Source organism: Rhinolophus sinicus, chromosome 15 (genome assembly GCF_057876585.1).
Source record: "Rhinolophus sinicus isolate RSI-liver-muscle chromosome 15, RSI-T2T, whole genome shotgun sequence".
Lineage (NCBI taxonomy): Eukaryota > Metazoa > Chordata > Mammalia > Chiroptera > Rhinolophidae > Rhinolophus > Rhinolophus sinicus.
This window is the reverse complement of record NC_142515.1, coordinates 107,694,256-107,715,945: the sequence shown is the minus strand read 5'-3', so window position 1 is coordinate 107,715,945 and position 21,690 is coordinate 107,694,256. Positions and strand designations below refer to the sequence as shown.

The window sequence follows — 21,690 nt, the reverse complement described above, 5'->3', positions numbered from 1 at the left end:
TGATGACACTGGGGAAGCTGAAGCAGTTTAGATGCTTATAGTTTACAAACTCCACAACCTTTCTTCCTTAGTGCAAGGAGATGGTCAAATCTGAGCATACTTTATGTAAGAAGAGGATGCTCTATATTAGAAAGTAAAATACCTGATTTCAACTAAAGACTCATTTTAACTTAAAGAAGATTTGAAAACAAAACAAAACAAAAAAGCATGGCTTTTTCCTAAGTAAGCATGAGGTGGTAAAGTATAGACAAGATTATGAAATATTAACTTTGAAAATAACATAAGAAATAGTTTAGGATAAGAAAACTTTTAGGGAACAAATGGGAGGAAAAAAAGAAAAGAAGGAAGGAAGGAAGGAAGAAAGGAAGGAGGGAGAGAGGGACAAACAGGAAACCCTGTTCTTTCATTAGTTTGATGAATATTTAATATTTTTCAGAAGCCATGCTTCTTTTTCAATAAGATAAAAATATTTTTTCATCCATCTTCATATGGAGTTCTACATAAAGGATAGCCTACTAGTGGAAAACTCACTCTTTCATATTCCCAATAACTTCCAGGAAGCCACACTATTCTCTGCATCTTGAAAAATAACAAAGCTAAATCATAAAAAAAATTATGTAAGAGAATAGAAATATATCAAATGGGTATCCTGTGCCAGGCATATTGTTAGCTACTTTGATAATACATACCAAGGCACAGTTACCAATTAGCTTTCTATTGGCCACAAATATTTAATTTATAATGTTCCATTGATACACTATAAGGCAGTATCAATATCAATTATGAACAAAGGACAATAGGCATTATCTTAACTGACCTTCACTTAACTGACCTCCTGTTTTAGCTTAAGTTTCCTATACATGTAAAAGCATGCTCATCGACGATACTCATAACACAGGGAACGCTACCTGCATCCTTCCTGCTTCCTCCAGTTGAAATTTACACCTGCGAGACAGTTGTATTTGTTCCCCAAACTATTCATATCAGTAGTACTTGTTATTATAATTTTCCTTATTCAAATATTATGAAACTCAATCAAATATGAGTTGTTGTCTCTTGAAAACTTAGATGAATGCTTTGGAAGGACTCCATATAAAATGATCAATGGAATGAAAACTAAACCAATACTGTATCATTTGAAATAAGTTGTCCATTTTTTAATATCATAGAGTATAAGCAGGCATTCAATAAATAATTCCTATCACCATTAAAGCATATGTATAATTCTGAAAAGTGATCATCGAGTACAATTTCCTAATAGGAATAACCTTTGAATAGACCAATGTCAATGGAAGATCTTGAATTTAGAATTTTACTATTAAAAAAACCGTTGTTCAATTAGGTATGAGAAAGACAACTTCAAAATGAAAGAGGGAAAAACGTCATAAAATCACAGAGGAAGTCTGCACTTAGTTTGCTTAAAGTAATCTTTGAATTCTATTTTACTCAAAGTAACCCAAAGTGAAAGTCATAATTAAGGCATTATGGCTATGATTTTTGGAAGAAATACAACAGAGCTCCAATCAGTATATCCCTACTTAAAGAAGAGGTCTTGGCCCTAACTGACGAGCACTAAAATTAATTAAATGCTTACAGAATACGTGTGTCATTTTTGTGATTTTCCATCTGAACTACTCTAGTCAACTAACGAATCAGCTATCAACTCCCCATGTGTTCATGAGCTGGTTTCCACTGAATTTTAAAGTAAAAAATACATTGAAAATGTCATACATATTATCATATTTTATTTTTGAAATAATTTAACTTTTACATATTATGGAGTTATACTTAATATGTAAATATTCCCACATATCATACCTGTTCGAACTAAATTATAAACATTTTGCATGAGAAGAGATTTAATAGCAGTAAAGTCATCAATCCATTTTGGAGAAATGAAGGGCTTTTTAAGCAATCAGTTCTGAATCTTGACATCAGTTTAAAGCTATAGATTATATCTTGAGCTTTTAGCATCCTAAAACTTCATTAATCTCTGTCACAAAGGCCGCAAAGTCTTATTCATGGATTTATTTACAGTGACTATGTTTTGCACATTCACTATGAATCCCACATCAAGAGGAGTGATTTATGCTATGATTTTTGATTCTGTATCATTAATCTATCATAGGTGTTCTATTCTCAACTGCAAAATTGTTCTGCACCGCACTGGAGAATATTACAGGAAGATTATGAGATCATCTAGTTCAGAATAAAAATTTCCCTCCTTAGCTAAATGGATATTCTGAAGCCATTTCTTGATACAAAAACGTATGCTCTCTCTTGTTATTCTTGGTTGAGCAATTTTTAGAACAAATTAAACATCCTTTTAACTTTAATTTATGAAAATCTTTTCATGTAACACTTTTATTTAATACCTTCTACAGTGTTGTATGTTTTTATTTTTTCAAAAATTTCTTTCTGTGGTTGATAGATTGTATCACTGTCACTTTCTAGGTTGTGATATTTACTATATATAGTTACGTAAGATGTTACCACTGGGAAAAATCAGGTGAAGGGAAGACTGCATTTACAATTATTGCAAATAAAATGTTAAAAAAGTTCTTATTAACCAAAAGTTGATTAGGAGATATTATATACTATGCTTGAAATTCATGTTTTGACTATAATTTTTCCTATGTATTTGCTCTGAACCTTAGGTAAGTTGCATTCTGTCTCTGAGCATACTTTCTCCTAGGTAAAATGAGGATAATTTCACATAGAGTTATTGTAAAGCCTAATGAGATGACATAAATCAAGAACTCAATACAGTAGTAGGTGTTCAAGAAATGCTGTATATTATTATTTATGTAGGTAGGCTGATTTTGTTTGTTTTTGTCAGTTTACTACAAACTTAAGTTAAAATACGAAATTACATATATTTCCAAATTAAATGACTGAATACTTACTTAAGCTAAATTACATCTTGTCACAGTCTTGCAATATAAATAAAAAAGTAAAAACAGATGCAAAGGGCACCACAACAGAAGGTCCAAGATCATATCAAAAGACTGCATGTCCTTTAAAAGATTTAAGGTCTTTAAATTGCTCAGTAACATGGAATTATGCCGGGTCATTCATGCAAAATAAAGACTACAGCAAGCCAGAGGAAACAGCCAAGTTCTTTTCTGTAATCAGGAATTCTACTGGAAGAGAAATATAACTTGTGGATAAATAAAAGCATGATCCCAAGGTTTGGGAAAACCTATTTAAACATGCAGTACAAATGCACACCTTGGAATCAGTATTGTTAAAATTACACACTTTAGTCAGATGTACCTCTCTTGATAGCTCATCATAAAATATAATTCAGAGAGAAGTCAGTATCCTCCTGAAGACCCAGTCTGAAAGGGATCCTGACTTTAAAACAAAACACTGTGTGCCTAGGTAGACATGGAAGTTATTTGTATTACTTTTATCAGTGATGGGATTAGAATAGTACAAAGCATCACTCATCATATTCCAGAAAGAAAGGAAAATATTTGTGTCAGAGTGTTTCAGATGACTTCTAAAGAATCTCATCCAAAGGATGTGTCATATATTTTAAAATCGCTTCACTCAGGTATTGGAAGTCAAGTTTTGGCATGCAGTGTCTCTCTGTCTCTCTAACAATTCAGTGTCTTTCACATGTCTTTTCCTAAAACAACTAATTACACTTAATGCTATTTCATTAACTTATACCCAGCAGGAAAGTGCCTTCATTTCACTTTTTTTTTTCACCCTATCAGAAAGTTATTCTCCTGGAAAAAGGCATTTCCTCTTTAGCCATGCTATAAAAGTTAAAAGCACCATTTCAGAGGCGGTATTAGATACTGGATAGGCTGACTTGGAGCTATCCATACTCATTTCCAATTCTTATCTCAGATTTTATTTTAGAGACTTAGATAATTGCCACTTCAATGCCTTTCTTACTGCTCTTCCAAAGGGGGGAGGAGATTTAATATAAACTTGGCTTTGTTAAGCAAACCTGCCTTGGAAGTACTTAAGATAATTCATATAGTCTTTTAAGGCAAAGATGACAGCTTTAATCCCTCTGCTGAATAACTACTCGCAGTGGAGAAACACAAGGAAAGGTACTCGGCAGGTATTTCCATAATTGCTTTTATACACTTTTAAACAAAAGCTGCCTTGACTTAGCTAGAGTGGAAACACCTAGGCAGGTACAGAACCTTTGCACTTGAACCATGTCACAAAGACAACCTGGTACAGGAATTTCTTCCCTCAGCTCCCTGGGGCCTTTGGTGGCCTCCAAGCGGTCACCCTGCAAACACCTGTGAAATCACATTCCCCTTGTATCATAATCCTTAGATTTGCGTATCATCCAGTACCTATTATATCTCAGACACTGCACAAGCTGCATAATTTCAACCTAAAAATACTATGGGTCTTTTGTATTTCAGAGTGATACATGAAGCAGTTGCTTACAAGGAGACTTCCAATTAAGTCTTGTGTTTTAAATTTATTTTCCTATTTTTTTTGTATAATTTTTTTCAAAGTTTCCTTAATGACACAACTCTGAAAAACTCTTGGGAGCTGAAAGGATTGCTAGGATACTTGCAAGTAAATGTGTAATTTTTCAATAGTGATAGAATTTGACTGATAAGTGAAATACCATCAGTGAAATATTGACTCCCTATGAATTTTTACATTTAATGCTGTGTTGACTTTGAAAGTGACTTTCAGAAGAGCTTGTCTCTTATTTGCATTTTAAAGGTACTTGTGTGGAGAAAGTATAGTTTAGCCCTTAATATGTATTACCACTATCATTTACTAGAAATAAAATGGCAAATTTTAATTTAGTTCACCAAGTTCTCAAAGTTACTCAAGTATCCAGGACCTACCTCATAATTAACACAAATAATATGTAAGTGTTTTAATAGGAAAACAAAGATGGTGAGAGAAAAATCTTAACTTTTGCTTTTCCTTCCTCAATGATCCTCCTAGTATATGTCCAAAACCACTCCAGAGACAGCCTGGCTTTAAATAGAACTAGGAAAACTCTACTTAACATCCTCACTTCTACATGAGGATATTTGTAATCTGTAAAATGGTGATAATATTGCATCATGGGGGATTAAATGATATAAAACCAATCACTGAGTTTAGCACTTCTTTCAATTTATGTTCATTGTATTATGCTCGATTCAATTATTTCCAAGTTGATATCATTAAGTACTTCCTTTCTAAAATATGTTTAGAATATACTCGACTTTCAAAAATTAACCTCTTCAGAGTGCGTAACACTAATTGCACTTACTATTTAGTTTTGTTCTAGGACTGTCAGAGGATATGCAAATTAATAGTTCTTTTATATACATAAAATCCGATTCATGTGATGTCAGAGCAATCTTAAATAACAGCAAAAGTACGTTATCTTAGCTAAAGAGATAGGTAAACTTTTGAAAGGTCTAGTTTTAGTGTCCAAAGCATGCAAATACACTAACAGCATTATTCAAATAAATGAATATTTGAAGACTATTTATATGAGGATAGCGTTTTCTCAAATGTATGGGTCACGTGATGACTTGTTTGCTTACAACTAACATATATAATGAAGGAATCATGGTTGCTGTCCTAGTGGACACTCTCAGACATGCTACTGAAACAGTATTCAGAATATATTAAATAGCTAATCAATATCTAGTCTTATCTATACATCTCTAACATTAAAAAAAGGAAACAATATTAGCATAGTCACGCAAAGCAACTTTTCTAGGGGCTTATTTTATCTGGCCTGGGAGGATAATGGAGTGTTGTTTCTGAAAGCCAATTAGAGAGCACGGCATCTGGTACCTACAACAGTTCCCACTTTTCAGCGGTTTCGCTTTCTGTGGTTTGGGTTACCTGGGATCAACCACGGTCTGAAAACGTTAAATAAAAAAATTCCAAAAATAAGCAGTTCATAAATTTTACATTGTATGCCATTCTTAGTAGCTCTTAAAGGATTTTACAACTGGGCCACAAAATACCCTACATAATTGTTGCAAATAACTATATTTTAATATTTCATTATTCTTACCTCGAAGCTAGGAGACTAGAGCTAGAATATTTCTTTTGAAGGGAATCACAATCATAACCATGTCCAATCTTAATAATGGGAATAAACTTAGACTTTTAAATGTAGTTACTAAATAAGGGCACATGAAACTTTACTTGTTTTCCACAAAACAGTGATATTTACTGTATTCACATTTGGCTGAAAATATTATTTGTGCAAAATAATTACTTGTGGGGTTAACCTGTTTCTTTTGTTTTGGGTTTGTTTGCTCTATTTTCTTTATCAGCGTCTAAGCATCAAAGGTAAACCCATAGAGTAGATTAGGCAGAATTTTGCTCATGTTCACTGTTATTTAAAGAGGACAAATTGGTGTTGATGTATTTGTAAATATACACTTTTTATACCAAAAACAAACAAACAAACAAAAAAAAAACCCTTGTCATTCTGCCTGGAACATGAATCATCCCTCTGTCCAGTATCAATGCTATACATACAGCACGATTGATATTTTGAGAAAGGGAGGGAGAGAACACATTCACATAGCTTTTCTTGTAATAATTGTTGAAATTGTTCTGTTTTATTATTAATTATTGTTGTTAATCTCTTCCTGTGTTTTATTTATAAATACAACTTTATCATAAGTATGTACGTATAGGAAAACACATAGCATATATAGGGTTTGGTACTACCTACAGTTTCAGGCATCCACTGGGGGTCTTGGAAAGTATCCCACATGGATCAGAGAGGACTACTGTACTATGTCCTCAGTATATTGTGCAGAATTTCTGATTATTTTTAATCAAATATAAACTTAGCCTTTGATAAGGACATTGCTATGTGAATAAAGGAAAAATGACAAGATGGTGATTTTAGCTCTGTTCTTTCCCAAAATGATTGATTCTAAAGATACATATTTTTTAAATGTATAGTCCTTTAAGGCCAAATAAAGTTGGAAAGGAGACAAGAGCGATAAAATTTTGGAAAATGAAAAGCAGGTGGATATGTAGTTATTGAATCGGTGGACCTGATAAAGTTCAGCAGAGGGCAAAGCCAAGAAGCAACCTGATTTACATGAAAGAACAACCCAAAACTCAGGAATCTGGTGGCATCAGGTACCTGTGGAAGTGGGAATGACAATGGGGGTAAAAACAGAAGGACTGGTTGAAAATTAGGAAGCTGTCAAACATCCCAAACCTATTTCCCCAATGTGGCATCAGACTGACTTATCCCCTACTCAGAATTGTCCCCTGAACAGAATAAAACCGAGTAAAGATTTAAGGACTGGGGAACCCACGTGAGTTGAGAGCAGTGATATTATTCTGAACATGGGAGTACAGAGGGGGTAGAGTTTTATTTGTAATGCTGAGACTCTCAGTCTTAATCCACTCAGCTCTCATTTTAGAGAATTAACAGCCAGGATTTTACCCTGAGAAAAGAGATTAAGGAAATCAGGAGGTTTTCAAAATTGACCTGGCCAACTCACAATATAATCAAGACCATGGTCGGCCAGATCCATCTGCATGCACAGAATGTCCAGCCAGGTTTTAAGCGGTCACCTCGAATTATAGACTTAGCCAAGTATTTACCAAAGTTTCAGGATTAAACAAAGGTATTTTTAGTTATGCAAGGTCACAACATTTTTATCTCTGCTGTTTCTTTTTCTCAATGAGTTTCTGGGGGTTTTTACTCCCTGTCCAAACAAGGAAGTAAATGAAGAGAGAGGAAAACAAAAAATCCTGCAAACAAGGTATCTAGTGAAAGAAAATGACAAAGGAAATGCTTAGGATAATGACAGAGGGAGATCCCCAGGATGACAGCTGTGCAGCAGGTGTAAAGGCCAATCAGACCGAATTGAAGGGCACTAGATTGTTTCAGCAGAGATTTCTTCTGGAAGATGACATTATTAGTAGAAAACCTAATATGTCTGACTGTATTGAGACGAGATTCACACAATTTGAGGAATGAGGATGAATCAGTGATAAATACATGGACATGCACAAACAAACAAACAAACAGTACAACTCTAGGGAAAACAAAACAAAAGGTCAGGAGAGGAAATGTAGTCATAGTATATACTTCATAGCTCAGTTGGGGAAAATGATCATACAGCCACAATCATGCACACGGTGAAATTGGTCTTGACGTGGTTAGGATCCAGTAGAAGATGGGGTGATGGAAAGTGTGTACATGTGTGATAACGGCAGAAGGATGAAAGTGAAAGCCTCACCTTCCAGAGTGTGATGCCAGTGAAATCAAAAGATAATTCTTAAAACCAAAGAATCAAGAAGTAGTAACAAAAGCAAGGTATGCGAAGGTAGAGAGGTCAATTCTTAAAGAATCAATAAAAAGAACTGGAAGTGCTTGCCTCCAACGAGTAGGAAAATAGTTTGGGCAGGGCCAAGTGGGGTCATCTGTTATTTTTGTAGCAAGTCCCAGAGAAATATTTGCTTTTTAAAACTATGTGCAACTATAACGCTGACAAAAATTAAAATTAAATGAAAAAAAAAAGATTATGAGGAGAATAAAAGAATATTTCTTGATGGCTGGAACTGTCTTGTTTTATTAACAGTGTCTTATCACACCACAGAACGAATGAGGAGCTACTCTAGAACTGTGCTTCAGTGCTAGAACTATGCCATCTGTGAATTATCAGACAAGCTTAGTGTTGAACTAGAAAAGAAAGCAGATTGTCATTTATCCTAGTTCCGTGGGTAACGGATACCGACAGTTGACAAAATTGATAGGTTTGCATACATGGCTTAGAAAAGTCTGTACAGTACATACAAGTACTAAAACTTGAAATCTATCCATCCAGTTCTATGAGAAAGTCCCACTTTTTTTGCAATCTGAAAAATAGAGAACACATGGGTATGCTAGCTGTTAAATATGCATGCAGAGTTTCCAATCTGTCTCATAAAATATTCATGTTTGTTTGAATATGAAAACTATTTCCCCAACATCTTGTAGTAAAACTCTCTGTATCCTGCTCAGTTTATAGTTTAGAGCAATTTCTCCTCCCAAATTCATTGTAAGAACGTTTTGTATCACCATCTCCAAGCACGTTTGATGAAATGCAGATAACTGGGCACTACTCCAGACCAAGAGAATCATAATCTCTGACATCTGATAATATGCATTTTTAATAAGCTCCTGAGAGATTTTTATAATATATTTGATATCAAATTTTTTTGTATTTGTTTGTTTGATTGCTTGTTTTTTTCCCCTTAATCAGAGTTATGACATCCCTCTGCTCTCAACAATTGCCTCTCTTCATTCTCAAAATCTTTCTAAACCACTTATATGACACTTACTCATAGAATGTGTTTATATAGGTATGCATATTTTTCCCCCAAAACAAGGTAAATTCTTCGATACCAAGGGCAATATCAAATACTTCTTAGAATTTCCTCACAACAAACTATTTCACCGAATATTCTTAAACAAATGTTGAAAAAATTCACAGGAAAATGGATGGGAATATTGAAAACAATATTGTTTTATCATTTTATATTGTAACAAAGTTACTTCCAGAGAACAATTCTCTACACTAGGTTTGGGTTGCCATAGGAATGCTAAGCTTTTAAAACTTTGTGTTTTTAGATGTAAAATATGATTCAAACTTCAAGCTTTCAATTAGTCTAAATTCTTATTTATAACCTCCTGTATATCAACTTACAATGGTCTGTCTGCCTTTTACCATTCCTGCAATAGCACAAACTGCCTTTTTCTTCCTAACTACAAATCATACCATCTGTGAAATTCTTTCTTAGCTAGCTAGGAACAATAATGAAAAAAAAAAAAGGATTGGTAAAAATGGGAGAGACCGTGACTTTTATGTGAAACAGAGCAATGTGTCTACGGGTAGAAGCTGGTAGGAAAAAATATTAAACAGCTTTTAGCCAAGTAAGAGTTTAGTCTTAGCAGCATTTGTATAATTTCTTTGATGCAATAAAACAATGTAATCTCAAGACTTCCTGCATAAATATGCAAGTACATTGTATATTTTAATAAAAATCAAATCATGTGAAGTCTTTAAGACTATAATATTGACAGACAGTATTCGAAACACCTCTTCCATTCTCGAAATACTATAAAAATTTCTAAGAATTAAATTTTCCCTTAAGGTAAATAAAAAGTAAATTTTTATCTTAAAGTAAATAAAAATTTATTTTGAAGGGTTTCAACCTAAATTTTCACTTCTTAAAATCAATTAAGTCTAATAATAGAGGGGCAGTGCAATTTGTTATCATCTTAAATTGCAACAAACTTACTTCTAGAGAACAAAGTTTTATAATTTTTAAAAATCTTGAGTACATTCTGACACTGATTTTTTTTTTCCTATGGGATTAGTGTTATGATATTGCTCTAGCTCTACGTATTTTTGTTCCAGACATGCTACTTTTTTTCTTTTTCTCCTAAGAAAGTGAACCAATGAATTGGATGCCTTGTATGAGTTAGCTGAAATTTTTCTTAACCTGCACATAAAAGCAAATTTGGCCTTTAGTTAAGTCTTTTCTTTACGTGACATTAACAGTGAAATAACCTACTGGCAAACACTAGAAGGGATGGAAAAAATATCCTCCCCCCTCCTTTCTCCCTCCAACTTCAATATTCACTGAGCTGCTTTGTTCTCTGTATCCTGAATAATTAATAACTACTTTGGCGATCAGTCATGCATTCCTTAATGGCACTTCAGGCATCAAGTGTCCTTCTAAACCTTCCCCACAGAAACCATACACCCCTCTACAGTGTGCACTGGCTGGGCGCTGACTTAACTTTGGACAAGTCATTTACAAAATCACCATTAAGCAACACAGTTGGGCTTATAAAGTGGCCACGATACTTACATACTATTCTTAAATCTCTTTATAGATGAAATATATAAATAACTTTAATAACAATAAAAATATGTGATATCCAAACAAGTGTCACTTACTGCACATACTTAAAAAAAGAAAAAATATACTAATAAAGTATACATAGAACAAATTTGGAAGCAAATTAAAAAATAAATAAATAAAAAGGTGAGTTTCACTGGATTGTTGTGAGTTCAAAGACTTCATTCATCCTTCCATATTACCCTTATCAGGCAATAAGGAAAAGACAAAAATATATGGAGTCAATTGATGTGGTAGCTGTAACATCTATTTCTCTCAGTCTAAACTGCTCCATTCACTAACTGGGAAATGAGAGTAAACACATTGTTGAAAATATTATGTTATTAGTTCTAATTGGAAAGCTTAGATTAAAACTCTTTAAAAATATGATCAATAAAACTATTTTAAAAGAAATCAGTAGTAGTTTAATCATCCTTCAAAATGTTAACCAGATTGGAGGGAAAAAGAGAAATTCCTCAAAGCTTATAATCATTTAAAAGATATATATTACATGCAATATTGTACTCAAGAAGAATAGTTCAATTTATAGAGAATAAAACCAGCAAAATATTCAGGTTTAGATTTGTATATTTAGTTTCAAAAATAAGTAAGGTTCTTTGAAGTAATTTTCTGTCAAAAATATGCATTTTTTTTTTTTTTTTACATTAAGGCTGGGGTATTTTTTAAAAATAAAACTTTTGTAAGGTCTTTTGATACTAGAAGAAAATACATTATTTTTTCAGCCTTTGTAGGTTTTTTAACATTCTTAAATAATGGTGCTTATGCTACAGTACACAGAGTAAAACATACATAATCAATTATAAATTACTCCAAAATTAAACAAGAAATTTTCTTTTCTTCTAAGAGATCTGAAATGTGTGCTGGGCTCTCAATGTGTGTGGCCTCCAAACAGAAACAAGCTTGCACTGTTTTATTTCAGTTTTGCTTCATTTCTTCCCAAACAATCTCTCACTGCTAATCTACCAGGGCTTTTTCTTTTTCTCTTTTAGCATGAAGAAGAAAAAAAAAATCAAAGACATTATTAACTCCTTATGCACAATCATAAAAGCTAAACATATATCATTTGCCATCAATTTGCATGGATTTATTTTTTCATTATTTATTAATGGGGTATAACTGGCTATATATATATTTTTTCATAAATAATTCTTGAAAATAGCATTGAAATGCTAAAATTTTAAATTTATGTAGTAAATGTACTATTTTTTAAGCTGTAAACGACTATAATTTCAAGTAAATATCTTAGGCTAACATTTTTTCTAAAGTAAAACTTAGCTTATAATATCAATTTAAAATAATAAAATTGAAAGATAAATTTTATTTATGTTTTATTCTAAGGTACCTGGGAATCAAGGAAATTATACCGCAATCATAACATTACAGAGGAAAGATTATCTATATATTAAAAATATATACAAATCTTTCAATATTAGATTAGATCAGCATCACTTTATTCAAAATAAGTAATCCGTTGTTTAACTATATGCTCCCTCATTTATTAGTTGAGGAAAAAAGAATGAGCAAATCATCTGACAAAGGTGAGCAAAATTTTAATGGTAACATGTACGGCAAAAACAGTTTCTGAGAATTTTAACTAATGTAGTAAAACTCTGTTGCTAAGATACTTGGTAATCAGAACAGGGAGCCTTAAAGGTTGACTAGATTCAAATATCCATTCATGAAGGCAATAGAGTTATCCTCCTTACTTGTAAAATATAAGAGATATTAAAATAAAATTTCTCCATCATTGTCCCAGAAAAAAAAAAGTGACTAAACTCAAAGCTTATTTTTTTTCCCTGTGTATGAATAGATGCAAAAAATTTATTAAGTTAATTATAAAAAGCAGGTAAAGATGATCATATACATTAATGGTTAAAACGTCATAATATGCACTACTTTCTTTAAGTACACTGGATAGCTGTTGTTCCACTCCTCATCAAAAGTAAACGTATACATACATACATACAGATATATATATATACACACATACACACACACACACACACACATAAAACAGAAACAAAGGAACAAAGAAATAAACAAAAAATAGTTCAATCTTTAAGAAGGGCAAGAGTGTGTTCTCGGTAATATAGCCCACTATATCAGGACCAGAAGTTGTGATTCTTCAGAATCATTACTATTACACAACAGCAATAAAGGTAAGATTCAGTGAATGAGAAGTTACTGCAGTTCCACATAGGTTTAGACAACTCTAAGGGGAAATGGCTGAGTCTCTATGAGATACTAAAGAGCAGCTGCAATGTGTCTGGATTTGTACTAGGCACTCAGTAACAAACCGTAAAGTAGGAAGTTCATATTCTGCTAAGGACTTGTGCTTAATATCATTTTCATCATTGCAAAGTTAAGAACCCATCCCAGCCAGTGGTCCCTAAGGTCCTATTTTGTAGTGATGGGTTTGTAGTCATTGAGACCATTGCCTCTGGGGAACCGGGTGTGTTAATTATGAAGTTCATCCTTGGCAAAAAAAGAAAGAAAGAAAAAGACAAAATATCAGAGATGATGGCTGGGTGGAGGGGCACTTGCCCCTGAGCAAATGACAGAAGAACTTTTAAGTCTTTTCTGCAAAAGGCAAACTTTCTTCCCTGAGGCTTTCATTCATTGATACACAGATAAGATTGATGGATTACTGCCCTACTGATAATAACATTGGGGGCAGTATTGGAGGGAGAGATGTCATTTAGCAATACACAATGATCATTCAAAACATTCTGCAAGGCTTAAAAGCAAAATCACTTGTCACATTTTCAGTCTTCAAATCTTGCCCTTCTGTGTGCCGTTATTTTGTGTAGAATGAATGTGGCTGTACGGAAGGACAGATGGCTATATGGAACCAAGACAAAGGACAGATGAAGAAATGGCAGATAAATTGTCAGAGTAAATTTAAACTCAAAAGAATCAAAGCTTGTGAGACTGTATAATTCATATAGCAATAATCACTTCAGATAGCAATCTGCGAAATTAAAATCATCTCCAAGTCACTTATTAGGCAATGTAGGACCTGACTTTCATGTTTTCTTATTTTTTCCAGCTCAAAGCCTATTGTTTTCCTAAGCATAAGATACATTAATACAAGGTCTCCTATGCTATTTCTCTGCACATCTCCACTTTCTACAGCCCATCACAGGCCAACAGTTGCCATTCCAAACATGGCTCCAGAGATGTCGGGAGAATGTCAATTCTCAGTCCACCAAAGTTCATATTTACAATTTATCAAACCATTTCAATAACTATTTACAAATGTTCTAAGTTTAACTTTAATGATGTAACCCATGATACACAGTTCACCTAAAATCTTATAGATGCAGTTTCTGGTCTTAGTCACAGTAAATCCCTGGTAACAGGTCAAACGTGGGGAGCAGAGCCCTTCATACTGAAGAGGATGGGCGATACTTACAGAAGATACTGATGGCTCTTTATCTCATCTCGGGGCTCATGAATCTGATATACACTTACAGATAAAAATACAAGAGTCAGTGAGTCTTCTGTTAGTTAATCTGGGGTGAGTGAATTGTAGGATCAACTCAACATTCAAGCATTTACTGTGCCCAGAAGGAAGCCAGGCACTGTAAATTTCCTGTGTTTTTATCTTTATGTATTTTAGTTAATCTATACAACTCCATGGGTAATGCACAAGATAACCCATGTGGTCATAAAATCAGAAAAGGACACCCTTGGTGTCGGCATATATACATTTAGATTTCGTTTTATTCTATAGCATGATAGATTGCTATTTATACATATTTAAATTAATATACTAGGAAGAGAATAATTCATTTAAAACACAAAAATCTCAGTTTCAAGTTTATTTTTGTCACAAGTTTGGGATAAATACAATCTTGCTGGGCTACAAGATCTATCATTACATATTTCATAGTAAAAATTTAATTGTTTTGTATTTAAATATTTAAGTGCATTATATGTGCTAAAACTCAAACTGAAAATGTGGACTCTACACTTTTGTGAAAGTGTAGCCGTGGCTTCCAAGGCCATCTGAGACTTAAAACAAACAAACAGGAAGCATAAATTCTGAGAAGCAGGATACTATGAAAGTTTGTCAAACAGATTCTTAGTGGCTTTATTTAAACAAATGATCACAGTATTAAAGCATTACCTGTAGTGTTTTTTTTAATCCTTGTCTACTACTACCACTTTTCATTTCCAACTGAAATTATTAAATTGTATTAAATTTAATTAAAAATTAAATGAATAAATTAAGAAAAGTTTTGGAAATTAACAAAGGAAATGGTAGAAAAATCTATTGTACTGACTAAAAATATTTCATAATGGTATAGAGCTATGTATATCTTAAATAATCTATATAAGGAAATTGATCCAGATTCACAGTATAAATTTATAGCATATATTTTAATGCTATCTCTCTTAACTTCAATTTTATATAATAAATGATTATGTTACTAAATGAATACATTATTACTTTTAAACTTCAGTTTGCATTTTATTGTTTCTTTTCAGCTGTATCTTAAATAACGCCTAAGTTTCAAAAGTTAAGCATTGATTCCGTATTTTTTAATTTGACTCATAAATTGTTAGCTTGCGGAGTGCATTGTTTTATATCCAATAAGAGTCTACATGTTAATGCACGCAGCCCACACCATGGTGTGTTCCCGGTGTGCCTATTGATTTGCTAAATCTCCTGTCAAAATCACAAAAGATATCAATTTTACATTCTTTTAAATGGTGATAGAATTTCATATTTAAAAAAAATTATGCTAGATGACATAATCACATTCATATAGTTACTTCTGGATTTTTATTATAAGCAGAATGTGATAAAAATACAAAAGGGTTTTCAATATTTCTGCTGTAGGGCAACACATAGATATATTATTTGTGATAATACATAAAATAAAGGGTGCAAGCAATCATGATACTAAACTAAAAATACAATAACAATTACAATTAGAAAAAAATAGATTTCTTAAGTTCTGGTGAGAATTTCAAAATTTGGGGGGGAAGCACAAAAGGCCATAAATATTATTCAAGCAGGATAAATATTAAGATAAGTAAAAAAATTTAGACACCAACCACTTTTAAAAATACATTTTACTAAAATATTGATTTGAAAAGAATTAATATTTACTACTTACCTTTCTCCAGAAAAAAACTAAAAATAAATATGTTATGTACATGTTTGTATAAAACACATCTGAAATAAATTTTGGGTGGATACAGAAAAGTATAATGCTACCTTAGTGGTAATGGGGCAGGGGTGTGTGTGTAAAACATCACATAAGAGCATGAACTAAGTCAATACAGACATTAATTTAATTAAAATGATATTAATATCAAAGAGTACTGGCTATCTAGCTCTACAATGAATTCATTCCAAAAACAATGTATGAATTTAGAAATAAGAACCACCAGAGTCCTGTGTAACTTTCAAAATTTACATCTTTCAAAGTTACAGTAGCATTTAGCAAAAAGCAAGTGTATCATATAAGAGTCACCAAAAATGCTAGAAAACTAAAATCATCATTTATTATTTAATACGACTCAAACTTGAAATTAATTCAGTAAGACATTATATAACCCAAATTTTGATGGTGATCCCTAAATGGTAAGAGCAACAAATACACACATTTTCTTATTTCTTTCAGGAGAAAATTCTATCTACTCTATCAAATTTTCCATCAACACTGAAATACCAGACAGTGTTGCTGTTGGGTGGTTACAGGTACGCTATAATCTTCTGAATGTTGTACAAAACATTTTAGTTGGTTGTGTTGATAAGTTATTTAACATGACCAATGATCTACAGTGCTGTAATTTATTTGTGATAACCAGAGTGACGTTTATTTAAAAACCAAAAAAAACCAAAAAACAGTCAAAGAAAGGTTTTGGTTTTTGTTTTTCCTGATTCCCCTGTTTGGGGTGGGGAAGGAGTTAATGACTTAACGAAAAACTGACCAAATTATATAGGGGAGATCTACGTGGTACTTACAGGCACGACGATGTTGTAGTGAATGCAAAACCCTGGTTCAGAAGGAAAGTATTCATCAGATACAAATCTTATCCTGATTTGATTTCCTTTAGAAATCTGTTTTCCCGGCACAGTCCCAGAACCACACCAGCGCCCTAATATAGTTCCATCACTGGGGTCCTCAACTTCTACAAAATCATACCTGCAGAGAGTAAAAAAAAAAGAACAGAGACATAAAACCATGGTCTGTTGTTTTGGCCATTCAAATTCCATGTCTGTCCATGCAATGAGTCTATGGACCACAGCTATGAGTTCATACCAAATTTAACTAGATAAATGAATGTAATCAGATATTCCAAAAAAAGAGACACACTGAAAAATGCATCCTAGCTAAAGATTTATGAGTCTTTTAATCTCCCATTTTACTGTTAATGAACTCCAAATTCACTAAATAGCCCTCCCATTTTACTGTTAATGAACTCCAAATTCACTAAATAGCCCTCCCATTTTACTGTTAATGAACTCCAAATTCACTAAATAGTTATCTCAAAATTGAAATATTTTGTATGAAGCAATCATATTTGAATATTTCAATTCATGAAATATTCAATTCAATTTCCATTTGGACATGACGGCTGTCCAATCTTAATTCCTATTATTGCTGCCCATTACTATGTGACATAACTCTTTCACCCTAGCCAGGCTTCTTGGCTCCCTTTCCTCATCTGTGATAAAAGCTTCTCTAGAACCACTTCATCATATACGCATCCTTCAAATCTCACTCTGTACTGCACTGTCTCCATGGAGACCTTTCTGGGTGTTCTCAGTTCCCCGTCATCTTTCTCTTTTTGATAAACACATATTTTTCATATATATGCAAGTGATCCGTCTTCTTTCTTAGGCTGTTAAATCACTGAAGAAAGAGATCCGTTCGTACATACTTTTATTTTACACTGCACTACATAGAGAATCTTAAACATAAGGAATAAATATTAATTTTTAAAATAAATGTTACATTTGGTTTGGAAGGTTTAGAGCAGTCGTACTCAAGAGAGCAATATTACCCGTTTAGACAATGTTTTGGAAATTTGTAGAGGCATTTTAAGTTATTTCAGTGATTGGGGATGAGGACGGCACTATGAAATTTAGCAGGCAAGGTCCATGGATATTCAACAATGGAAAGTCCCCAAAGTGAGCATTTGCCCAACAGTCTCCATGCCTTTCAAGTAGTTCACTGGGCATTCATGTAGGTGATGTTTCTCTATTGTTCATCGGAGCCTGCAACCTATTTGTCTCACATATCAATATAGATATGTTTGCAGTTCAGTTTAAGACCAATTTTCCAGAAATTCAACTATCAAATAAGTAGGAGAAAGTTTGAATACTTTGGAACTTTACCAAGAGTTACTATTTTGGGGAAAAACAACAACCCAAAAATAAAAAACATATCAGTAACAGGAACACTACTTATACTATTTGTATCACAATTAAAACAATTAAAAATATACACATCAGTCTATACTTGTAGCTGTCATCATCACAAATGAGTCTACTTAAAAGATGCAAATATCTGACTACTTCCTTTTATTTTTCTGGTGTAATTCTACATATGCATTTATGTATTTTAATGTTATTTTGATATTTATTTACTTTTAATATTTAATTACTTCGTTATTATATCAGCTTTATATAGCATGCAGGCACTGTATTTTAAAAATGACTGCATACATAAATAGAGGATTGCTTATATGAATTGTATTTCAGGATACTAAATTGGACACTGCATAACTTTTGTTAAAAGGGAAGCTGAAAACCATTGGTAAACTTTTTTTTTAAGTCTAAATTCAGAAAGTACCAAACCACTAAAAATAATATATTTTGTACTGTATTGAAATTACAGAAGAAAAAAATTGTTGAAAAAGGACAGTACATATCATTATACTTATAAAGTCTACTTATAAATCTTGGTTCCAAAGAAGTATCCAAACTCTATTATGGCATGTAACTTCACCTGTCTCAGCCTGATTTTCCTTGTCCTTAAATTGAGGATAATGCAACCTAACTCACAAGGATGTTTTAAGAAAAGAAAAAAGGACAGCACATGTGCAGTACCTAAAACATCATTGGCACCCATTTGCCACTCAATAAAGTTTGCCCCTCATCTCTATCCTGTACCCTTGCCCCCAACCCATACCTACCTTTTACTATAACCTCACAAGTTTGAAAGCAATAAATAAGAAAACTTGAACACAAAGGAGAGGCTATTTCTGCTATATCATGTGACAACTCCAGGGTTATAAATTACAAATGCATAAGACAGCCAATGTAACCAACCACTCCAGGAATTTTGGTGTATGTGGATGGTGGGACCAGGAAATGGCAGGGTTGGGGGTCCAGGAGTGGAGTAGAATAGACCTAAGTTGTTATTTCAGATACACAGAAGTTGATAACTACCATTTTAAATCAAAGGGTCATTTTTATATCAAGATATTTACTTTTGAAATAAACCTTCTGTTCATAGAGTATCTGTTTGTTCTGTGCCTATCTGACTACCACCACTGCTAGTTTGCAGACAGCCAGATTTCAGGCCTCGTCAATCATTCTACAAGTATTTATGAAGCACTGACTTGGTGCAAAGTGCTATGCTAGATTCTCCGGATACAAAGATGAAACTATAGCTTTTTTGGGCTCAGGGTCCATAAAACACTTTGGTGAGTGCTCTAATGAGGGGAGGTAGGAAATACTGTGGAATACTGGCAGAGTAAGAGTAATTCTATACAGTGAGATTAGGGTCAGTTTACAAAGAAACATGGGGACTGTCAATGAGTACAGATTGACCAGGGGTGAAAAGGGGGGAAATGGAAATGCATTCTAGCGAGACGTACAATACATAAGATGTAATAGAAGAAAGAAGGGGCCAGGCATGGTCAATTGTGAATAGAGGATGGGAAACAAAGGAGTAGCCGAAGATCAAACTGGAAAAAATAGGTATAGGTGAGAAGGCATTGGTATTTCAGAGTCAGATAATCAAATATTATTTTGTGGGCCAAATGTTGCAAACAGGTAAGCAGTTTTAATAGAAAGTATGTTTCTTTGAAAAATTTAAGACAGCATTTTAAAAAGTGGAAATTCACAGAAAAAAATCTGCATTGCTGTTTTTTGTTTTTTAATCTGATGTTCTGGTAATACTAAATATTATTAGTTCTAGTGTGACTCCATGAGAGCTCAGATCTCCAGAACTGGTGTCGGTTCCAGGAGAGGATGCATTTTCTTTAATTAACTACTTTATCCCTAGCACCTACATGCCAGGCACGTCGTAAACACTATGTCAGTGTCTGTTGAATAAAGGAGTGAACGTTGGCTCTTCATTTCTTCATACCAGTTGAGGCTCAGGCGAAATGGAAATAGCTTTTGATAGGATACGGTCTTTCTAGTTTTTAAAAATCCATACGTACTTTCTATATAGTTTTAAAATACCCAGATCTTCATTTATTTATATGACTCGCCCATGTAGGCATCGGAGTTTGTCATCCTTGCAGCATCTGAGGCACAGCCACAGAGGTTTCAGTAAGGGAGAAACATAGACAGAATCATCACATATGCGAGGAATGCCAGGAAACAATAACATTTCAAACGTGGGTAGAAAGGAAAGGTCTTTTAACAAAAACATCCTGAAAAGTAGCAGCAGGGAAACCACTGTGAGTGATGGCACAGAATTAAGGGAGGGGAGACTGTCTACCAGAAGCAGAGCTGGCCAATGGCGCCAAGTGCCAGGAAAGATCAAAGAAGATGAAAATCAAAATACATCCATTGGTTTGGCAGTTATGAAGTCATTTTCAATAAACTGGTTGGGCAAAACACTTAGTGCCAACATTTTTCTTCACACCATTTTCAAAATACCTAGAATAATCTTTCTAGTGGAAGCATTTTAAGAGAAAATAATATCACCTGGAACAAAGTTAAAACTAACAACTCATGTAACTATCTTACTGGATTAAATTTAAAAGGAGTTTTTAACTACACATGGAAATATCTGGATTAAAAATGTTAAGAATTTATTAAGGAACAAGTAAGTCTTAAGCTTTGTCTTATCTAACTTATATCCTTATATAAAAATCACTGCCCTGCAAATAAGAGGAGAGTGACAAGTACATGATTACTTTTTTCATGAAGATTTTCTGAATTTGATGTCATTAATATAAAAACCAACACACACACACAAACACACACACACACACACACACTAACACTAATCTTAATAACAATTTCTGAATTTGCAGGTAGACAGCTGGCAATTAATTCTTACATGCTCATACAAGTCTGGCACATATATTTATCATAGTGCTTTAAAATCTACACAGTTTTGCATTCCATGAAGGTTAAATGAAATGAAATCTAAAAAATTACTTTGCTTATAAAACAGAAAAACTTAACATATGCTGCTGTTTCATAGTAAACTAGGCATTTTAATGTGTGTTTTTTTTCAGAAGTAGTATCATATATTAATCATCCAATTATTCTACCATTAATTTTATGGTCATAACCAACAATTGTTTAAATGTCTATGGAATTGAAAATTATTAATAATATAATTATTTACTTAAGCTTAGTTTTCCATCTTAATGAAAACAGTAAATCCCCTTGATAAAGGATATAGCTATAAATATAGCATTCTTTTTTTTGTACTTAAATCATATTTAAGATCATGGAAAATAGACCAAGGGTAGATCTACGTGGAAAGTATCCCCATGCCTCATTGTGCTATTGAGTCTTCAAAATAGAAAAACAAAACAAAACAAAAAAAACATTGCCACTTGATTCCATATTTAATTTTA

General features: G+C 33.1%; 1 protein-coding gene across 1 annotated transcript in view; it reads right to left on the bottom strand.

The window, feature by feature from the left end:
- PDGFC (platelet derived growth factor C) overlaps positions 1–21,690 on the bottom strand; it is a 176,226-nt gene that overhangs the window by 33,604 nt on the left and 120,932 nt on the right. Inside the window, exon 3 of the mRNA XM_088792564.1 lies at positions 16,877–17,057. Within this exon, the coding sequence (XP_088648690.1) occupies positions 16,877–17,057 (181 nt within the window). The remainder of the gene's footprint in view (positions 1–16,876; positions 17,058–21,690) is intronic.